This window comes from Notechis scutatus, chromosome 2 (genome assembly GCF_049901735.1).
Source record: "Notechis scutatus isolate UNSWTSFEM ecotype Mainland chromosome 2, rNotScu1.2, whole genome shotgun sequence".
NCBI lineage: Eukaryota > Metazoa > Chordata > Lepidosauria > Squamata > Elapidae > Notechis > Notechis scutatus.
The window spans coordinates 152510604-152520129 of record NC_142010.1 but is presented as its reverse complement, the minus strand read 5'-3'; the positions used below and the strand labels follow the sequence as shown (position 1 = coordinate 152520129).

The 9526-nt window shown below is 39.3% G+C and overlaps 1 protein-coding gene across 4 annotated transcripts in view; it reads right to left on the bottom strand.

Annotated features, from left to right (window-relative positions):
- Nucleotides 1-719: 719 nt before the first annotated feature.
- PNCK (pregnancy up-regulated nonubiquitous CaM kinase) overlaps nt 720-9526 on the bottom strand; it is a 37473-nt gene continuing 28666 nt past the window's right edge. For 2 of the 4 annotated variants that reach the window (XM_087956854.1, XM_087956855.1), the window contains exons 7-12: nt 6805-6928; nt 4839-4914; nt 4613-4725; nt 3222-3300; nt 2251-2338; nt 720-939 (exon numbers count right to left, since the gene is read on the bottom strand). In XM_087956854.1, the coding sequence (XP_087812980.1) occupies nt 829-939; nt 2251-2338; nt 3222-3300; nt 4613-4725; nt 4839-4914; nt 6805-6928 (591 nt within the window). In that variant the 3' untranslated portion in view covers nt 720-828. The remainder of the gene's footprint in view (nt 940-2250; nt 2339-3221; nt 3301-4612; nt 4726-4838; nt 4915-6804; nt 6929-9526) is intronic. The other 2 variants (XM_087956856.1, XM_026676216.2) reach the window with 2 other exon arrangements.

The following is a 9526-nucleotide window of genomic DNA, read 5'->3' as shown; positions in this document are numbered from 1 at the left end:
CCCCCAGATTTGGGGGGGGGAGCACAAAATGAAAGGATACCCCACACTTGGGGGGAGGGTGCTGACGCAGCGTTGGGGCTGTGAAGCCGCATGCAGGAGGGTAGCTCATGCAAGGCAGTGGCCCAGGCTCTTGAAGCACCTGTGGAACAAGAAGTGGGTTAATTCTAGCATGCCTGCTGTGAATACACTCTTGACACCAGGGAGAAATCTAGTGACCTCCTGATGTTTTCGTGTCCGGTTCTTGACAGCCCCAGGCAGCAGAAATAATGGCAGGGCTTGTTCAAAACATCTGGAGAAATAAGATGATCGGCCTAGGTCCTATAGGATCTCTTCTAAAACAATGCAGGCTGTTTGCCACCAGCAGCGCTTCTGCCTCATTTTCCTCTTCCAGGGTAGATGTAGAGAAGGCACCATTCAGGTTGATAGTGGCAACTTGGCAAAGCAGACCCCAACGTGCCACAGTGATGGATCTACAGAGGTCATATGGTCACACCACACCCAGAACAACTAATTGGCCAATCATTATAAACAGCCTATGGAATTTGTATATGTAAGGATTGCTTAGGTAATCCAGAAGCCTGGATGAAGTTGGTCAGAAAGCAAACTTGTTTTGTAAAGACAGACATATTAATTGTGATAGCCCAAAAGCTGCACGTGAGGATTTTTCTGCTGCTAAGTAAACGCTTCAGTGTGCAGTCCTGAAAACAGCAATTGGCCTTCTTACTCTAAGCTGGGTAATAATTCAGTAAAAAAAGAGGATTCAAAGAAACCTAAGCTGATGTTAAACTTATATTTTTCTTTAGTGAACCCACCTCTGGGGGGGAGGGGTCACCATTTTCCACGCTGTCTTCCAGATGTTGCCTCTCCAATTTCTTCACCCTCTGCACCTGGCCCCATCTTGGTGATATGGCGTAAAAAGGATGTGGCATTGATTGCTCGCTGAAAAAATAAAAATGGGAATCAGACATCCCAGAAGGACAGATAAAATTGTCTTGACTGATTTTAGACATCAGTCAGAAGGACAGATAAAATTGTCTTGACTGATTTTATTTTTTTCACCGTTTGAAAAATTTATCAGGTAAAAATTATCAATGGAACTATTAAGGTATCCATCGGTGTTTTACTGCTGATAAGCCCAGCTGTGTAGGTGGCTGTAAAGCCAACAGTAATATTGAGAATTATACAAAATGATATCGTATTTCCTTTGATTAAAGAATACACATCAGCAGATAATCAAACAAGACAAAGCTGAAAGGACTTGTATACAGAATTTCAGCAAACCTGTCACCATGAAGTATTAGTTTACCTGTTTGCTTGCTGAAGAAATTCAGGGTGATTTCCTCTCTAAAATATTTAACTTAACTTTTTGTAAGCATCACCCTGGGTACCAAAGTAAAAGGAAGGTTGATATTGTTTATTTTTATTTAATTCTAATTCTAGTCAATCTAATAATCAGAATATGTTGGGTGGATTACAAGATACCCTAACAAAGTAAAAACCTAGAGATGAAAATGGTAATCAATAAACAGAAAATAATATATATATATATATATATATATATATGCAAAACTTAGGTTTAATTATAGCCCATCTTTCCCAGTTTTCATGAAGAGCAGAATAATTTTGATCAAAAGGGAAGCTTTATTTGCTTTCTCAATTTGCCATCTAAAATGTAGACTCACCCATACTTAAAACAGAGCCAAGCTGAATGCTGCCAAACCTGTATTCTTTATCAAAGGTGACAAGAAATGGGAACACAGAGGAGCAAGGGGGAGACTTCACTTTTTTAACTTTTTAAAAAGTTGAGAGAGGAAGCTTGGTGCCCGTAGGAGCCATAGAATGAAAACAAATCACAAAAAGATGGAGTTTGAACACTGTAGAGTTATCAAGAGTACAGCATTGTTCACAGGAATCTTGACAAGAAACACACCTGTCAAGAAGCAGAAATCTGCTAGCATTAACCAATTTAATTAAAAGGTACTACCAGGTTTCTGAGCTGCAGCTCCATCCTGTCAAGAAGGTGAGAACTAAGCTGCTAAATTTTGTGGCAGGATCTTTTTCTGTTTTTCTACTGTTAACGAGGTGTCTCTAAAAAGATATAATTCAACTTATCCCGGCCAGAGGATAAAAGTAGGAAAATTCATCACAGCTATCGAAATCCAGTATCCCTCTCTTTGAAATTAAAAAGGGAGTGCAAAAGGAATGCAAAACCATCCTTATCTTAAGTTGACCTTCAACTTTTGACCTTACCTTCCACTGACTGCGAGCAAAGTTCTTCTGAATCTGCTCACACACAGATCCATGAATATCCTTCTCCAGAGCTGTATCCCCAGAGATCCTGAAGGGTATAAAAGAGAGGGAAGTGTTTCCTGAATTGTGCGTGATCTATTTCCTTATACACAATAATTCTTGTTTTGCCCTGGGCTTCAATCAGACTATCTGGTCTTTGAAGGGGAAAGGTGGCTTGCTGACTTTGCTACTCACTGTCATAGAAACTTCTCAGGACTGTTTTTTATATATCCAACTAAAGGCAAACCACTTTAAGAGCATGATGGTCGTGGAAGTAGGGGGTGCATATAATTTATCTTATTTATTTTTTGTGCAGAGTGGTATAAGGGAATATTTGTCTCTCCAGCATCTACAGTAGCTTAAGACAGGGCAAGATTTTTAGAATAGAATAGAATAGAATAGAATAGAATAGAATAGAATAGAAATAGAAATAGAATAGAATAGAAATAGAAATAGAAATAGAAATAGAAATAGAAAAGAAAAAGAAAAAGAAAAAGAAATAGAACAGAACAGCACAGAACAGAACAGAACAGAACAGAACAGAATAGAATAGAATAGAATAGAATAGAATAGAATAGAATAGAATAGAATAGAATAGCTTTATTGGCCAAATGTGATTAGATACATAAGGAATTTGTCTCCGGTGCAGAAACTCTCAATGTACATAAAGGAAAAAAATACATTCATCAAGAATCATAAGATACAACACTTAGTGATAGTCATGGGTTACTAATAAGCAATCAAATCATACAAGGAAACAAATACTCTCTGTCCTGTGCCTTGAAAGAGATCAATAGAAGAACTTCAAAAAAAAATTCCAAGATCCACAATCCTTTTAAGGGATTGAGAGAATGGGAATTGGAATGGAAATGGGAGTGGTGTGGAAGAATGATTAAAAGAGAAAAATTATCCCCTCAGGTAGTCAGTCTTACCAGGGATGTTGCAAAGCTTGTTCACAAGTGAATCGTTTCTCAGGGTCCCGTTCTAGAAGATGGCGGATGAAATCTTTGGCTACAGAGGAACAGAAACACAAACCTCATGATTTAGTTCAAAGTTACCAGAAAAAGCTTTTTTTCCCCCGGCAACCAAATAGATAAAGTGGCCCCACTATGACTACGTTTAGTATCTTATCCTTGAACCATCACTTTGTCACTTAATGTAGCAGGGCAAGATGGGGGAATGTCAAGAGATAATGAATCTGTGCCAGCTTATTGCTACTAGGAACTGGTCACAGTTGCTGAAAATCTGAAAGAAAATATCACTAAAAAAGTTCCATTAAGATGGTAGATCAGGAGTGTCTAGAGGGTTTGGTGGTGTCAATGAAAGTCAAGATGGCAGCTTTAAGCACATATTCAAAGCCTTGCTCTCGTTTTACATGTCATGCGTGTTAGAAAAGGAGTGGAGCTTTGCTCACACAGTCATAGCCGCCATCTTCTTTTTTTTAACCCCCTCTCAAGGATGTTCCTGGTAGGCCCCTTCCTTTGTGCATCACAAGGCTTTGTGATTCTCCTCACTCCTTTGAGAATATGAAGCATGTGACAAATAAGAGTATTGCCAAACAAAGATCAAGAAAGGTATACAGAGGTTTAGAGGACCATCCAATTTTTTAACATGAATTTTCCAGCCCATTTAAATCTTTAAAAGAACACACTGTTGTTAAAATGTTGCAAATCCAAAGATACAAAACATGCTTATATTAAAGGCAAAATGTATACATTAAAGCAGGGGTCTCCAACTTTGGCGATTTTAAGACTTGTGGACTTCAACTCCCAGAGTTCCTCAGCCAGCTTTGCTGGCTGAGGAATTCTGGGAGTTGAAGTCCACAAGTCTTAAAGTTGCCACGGTTGGAGACCCCTGCATTAAAGGACAGTTTGAAGTCCACAAGTCTTAAAGTTGAAGTCCACAAGTCTTAAAGTTGCCAAGGTTGGAGACCCCCGCATTAAAGGACAGTTTGTACAAAAGACTCTATTTTAGAGGGAGGTGTGCATGAAAGTGTATTCTGTCAGAAGAAAAATGGTCTGCCAAGTGCTTACTTGTTCTTCACCTTTTCACCTGGCAAAAGGTGAAGAGCATACACCCATTTTTTGTTGTTGTTATCAAGTGTGTCTACTGATGGGGAATGGAATATGAAGGTAGCAAAATGAATGGGACGATTAAGGCATGGATCCCTGCTTTTAAGGAACAGGATTGAAGTCCTTTCCCCCAGTCAATATATTTCAGTCAAAACACGTCCCCTTTCGAGGGATTCTGAACAGGGTTTCTACCACTTCCAAAGTTAGAACTGGCAAAAATGCCACTTTCTTTACCCAAATGTGCCACTCACCTGACTCAGAGATATCATCCCAGTATGGGGAGTCAAACTCATATTCAGCTTTCAGGATCTGGTTGAAAAGCTCAGAGTCGTTCTCGTCATAGAAAGGAGGATAACCACAAAGTCTGCAGATTGGAACACACAGGCACCAAATCTCACATATATATATGCAAAAACATGTTACAACCGATTATAAATGCAAAAGGATGGGTAGTTGGTGAAGAAGAAAGGTACCCACAAGATATAGGAGATGACACCAAGTGCCCAGGAATCCACAGCTTTTCCATAGGCCTTCTGCTCCAGGATCTCAGGGGCTACAGAGACACAATGGCCAAGAAGGCAAGGAAGGTATGAGGCTTTATTAAGAGCTGTACCCACAATGCAACTTTCTGCAGCTTAACATAGTTTTAAACAGTGAAAAGAAGATCAACTACATTCCCATCAGCCCCAGCCAGTACGATGAGCTTGGGGCTTGGTGAAATCTACTGGGAACTATTCTCAACAAAACCTATTAATGTTGATCTTGCAAACTCCACCCTTCCATTGAAGGAAGGGGTATGTCAATAGACATATGTACTTACATGTAAGTACATATGTACTTACATGTAAGTACATAAGTACTTAGATATGTACTTATACTGTCATATGTCAGTACATATGACAGTATAAGTACTTACAGCCAACCCTCCACCCCTATAACTGTGCACAAAAAAGGACAAAAAAGCAACTGTTCTTTTTTTGTACTGTTAACCACTTTGTTAATTGAAAATAATACTGAACAGAACACATGAGTTGTAGTACCATGGACTGCAAAAAGAATCAGTCAATCAGTTCTCAATCAAATAAAGACTTACTGTCTCTTGAAGTGGTATTCAGCAAGCAGACATTTGCATAATTTGGACATAGATATGAGCAGAAGATAAACTAGAAAAAATATTATGCTTGGAAAGACCACAGATGAAGTAAATGAACAAATTCAGAGAGATTATTGAAATGTACTTGGAACAGCTATTTGTTGTTACAGGAGACAGATCAAGATGCTCAATGTTTGTCCATACAGTCAAAAGTTGAATCCAACATATGATCATCTAAGTGACTAACTAATCCTGTAATCCTGTCCTTGTAACCCTATAATTTAAATGCAATTATTTTCCAGACTATAACTCTAAGATTCCCATGTATATTCAGTGCATTGCTCCAGCAACTCCCTGTATTGGTTAAATGTAATACAATCCTTGCTTTTGTTGCCAGTATTTAAGACAATTGCCAGTTGCAAAGTCTTGTGCTAATTGTCATATCTTCTTGACACATCTATTCTCAGCCCACCACCCATGTACGGTAGCATCCAAGAAGTGGGAGGAAAGAGTAAGGCTTTAGGAAAATACATAATATCCCCAATCTCTTTTGATTCTAACTCAAGGCCCCCAGAAGCTTGAACAGCCTCCTCCTAGAGATTAGGAGGGTGCCCTCTTTCCTGGAGTATCGGAAAGCTTGGGAAAATCTGGCCTTGGTCCCTGACCTGGGGTGGATGTATTATTCTTCGTCTAAGACCCCTGGTGTTTTTTGCATTTTTATTATCTGTAAAATTATTGTAGTCTGGGCTGTCCATTTGGTTTAAGGATTTTATCTGTTGTTATAGCATTTTTTTTCTGGTTTTGTGTACCACCCAGTATCTGTTGGAGTTGGACTGCTTATAAATGCCAATAAATGAAATAAATAATAGGTTTGCGTGTTCCTTAACTGGATGAAAGTCATTTTTAGCTCTCCCGCTTGTAAATGAGCAGATGGATTATGATTCGGAATATGCTACAAAAATATTGCAAAAATCTCAGTTTGTAGGTGAAAAAGGGAAACATAAAAGAAACAATTGGCAGCCTCTTTAGAGTTGGGAAAAAAACCACTCCCGATGGCTCAAAACCATTGGAAGGTGAGTTTTAAGCTTTTGGGTTGCAGTTTCAGGTCCTTACATTATCCCCTGTTCAAGAATAGTGGAGCAAATCAAATGTTGCCAAAAAAAAAAAAAAAAAAGCACACGCTCTATAAAATATTTGTATAATGTACTCTTTCCTTGTCATGGACTGTTACCATTGAACATTGAATTCAATGATCAATTTTTTACAGGAAAGGCTTTGCACAACTACACAATAGTGGATATTAACACAGAAAAAGTTGGGCCCCTCACCCTTCCATATTGCCACACTCACCAACATAGCCAGGAGTTCCACAAGCGGTAGACATGATGCCATCAGCCTCAATTTTAGACAGCCCGAAGTCCGTAATCATAATCTTGGCATCTTCAAATGGTGTGGCATATAGGAGATTTTCAGGCTGTTTGGACAAGCAAAACAGAGTAAAGTTACATACATCATGTTTCGTAAGTCTTCCCGTAAGGATCAGAAAGAGTTTCTAGTTTCTACACAACCAAAGATACTAAGAGTAGAGCTTTCCTCCCCCTTGCACTTTTTTTCTGCCTCTGCCCTAAAGGCATTGCCTTCATCTCCTCGCCACCCCATGACTGGCTTAAGTTGTTTGCTATACTGGCATTAATGTGGGTTCCCCCCTCACTCACCTTATTCCAACACCTTCAGTGCCTTCAGGGGTGCAAAAGAGACCTTTGTATAGATATGTCTGGCCACAAAAATTCAGAGGAACATTAGATGGCAGCAAAGAGATTTTAAAAAGTGTGTGTGAGAGAGAGGGAGAGAGAGAGAGAAAGAGAGAGAGAAAGAGAGAGAGAGAGAATGAGAATGTGTGCATGCACCATCTAATGCTATTTCCCTTCAAGGATCAGTAAGGGGGGTTGTGCATTCCAATAATACTGTGATCTACATAATTGTGTAATTATTTCCAGGTGTCACAAACCAGGGATCATAACCAAACCCAATGCAACATAGAAGGAAATAGTAACCCAGTCCAGTATTATGCCAACATTTACAACTAGGAGAATCTCAAAATAATACTGGACAAGTCACACTTACACACACACACACACACACACACACACACACACACACACAATCCATTTGAAAGGTACCCTACAAGGTATTGGGAGAAACCAAGGAAGGAAAGCACAAATAACCCTGGAGTTTATGATTTGACAAAAGCCAAAAGGACGTTCAGTTGCTGATGCATCCAAAGCAAAATAAAAATCTGATGCTACAAAGACATGTGTATCCCTGGCACATGAAATGTTAGATCTATGAACCAGGGCAAATTTGATGCTTCCAGAGCAGAAATATTAAGACTGACATTGACATTCTGGAAATCAACAAAATGAAATGGACTGAAACGCATCACTTCACGTTAGTGAGACACCATATTTTTTGCTGTAGGCAAGAACAGAAGAAATGGAGTAGCCATCACAGTTTAACAAAAGGGTGTAAAAGCCAATACTTAGATACAACTTAAAAACCATGTAATGATTGCAAATGAGTCCAAGGCAACCTGATCAATGTTACAAATGATCCAAAACTACAGTATACTCCAACCATAGATGCAGAGAAAGTTTTATGGCAACATGCTTCACCAAAAGAAGAGACCATACTAAAAGCATGTTTATTTGTTTGTTTGTTTGTTGTTTGGTTGGCTCCTTTGAGTCAGTTTTGACTCCTGGTAACTGCCTGGACAAGTTCCTGGAGAGTGGCTAGCCCAAGGTCACCCTGTGGCTTCATGGCTAAGGTGGGGCCAGAACTCACTGTCTCCTGATTTCTAGCCTAAGGCCTTAACCACCAAACTGGTTCTCAAAAAGCTATGTGATACCATCTGGAATAATAGGAAAACTTTTCTCGGTGTACAAAACAAAGCGGGAGAGACACTAATAAGAATTCTAGCAAGAAAATTCAAGAAATTTGTTTATAGCAAATACCTCCTTCCAACAATCTAAAAAGGCAACTCTATACACAGACATTACTGGATGGACAATAGCAAAATCAAATAATGTTTTGTGGACTATATACTCAGTAAACAAAAACAGATAAGCTTTCTTTGATCAGCACAAACAAGACCTGGTGCTAATTATGGCACAGATTACTACTCCCTGCCTACAAAATTACAACTTAAACAAAATAATCAGACCAACAGTATTCAACTTCATGAGTATGCAGCAAGGGTAAAGAATAGATCTTGCAGACTCAATTTGATAAATACAATGCTTGAAGATTTCTAGACAAAAATCTGTGAATTTCTTAAAGATGTAACAAAGAAAAAGTATCCTGAAATGCAAACAGCAGGACAAAACCAAACAGCTGTTTGATATTATCATCCTGGGGGAAGAGCTGCTCTACTAAAACAAGAACCAGAACAATAGAGCTCTGTGTTTGATTGTCTTTATTAAGATACCTTCAGTGTCATTACTGAACCCCAGCCAAAGCAAATTGGGAACCCCAAGTTTAGGTCAGTGAGGACTTTATAGAAAGAGGGAGAAATGTGCCAATCCATAGAATGTAAACCATTACATAGTATAGCTCAGAAGTGGTGCTTAGCGGTTAAGATGCTGGACTTGTTGACCAGAAGGTTGGCAATTCAAGACCCAAGTACCATATGATGGAGTGAGCTCCTGTTCTTGCCCCAGCTCCTGCCAACCTAGCATTTTGAAAGCATGCAACTGCAAGTAGATAAATAGGTACCAATTTGGTGGAGAGGAAACAGCACTTCATGTACCTCAGTGTATAGTCATGCTAGCCACATGACCACAGAAGCATCTTCAGACAATATTTGTTCCCTCAACTAAGAAACAAAGATGAGTACCATGGCCCCCTTGAATCGGACACGACTGGACAGGGGAAACCTTTACCTTTATCTTTAGTGCAGCCCACAATCTTAATCTTACCAATGGAGTAAGTATTTGGACCCAGACCTTGAGATGCCATTTTATTACTCTTTTTCCCTAATTTGCCCCCCTGAGCAAAGAAGCTGGGCCTTCTGCTT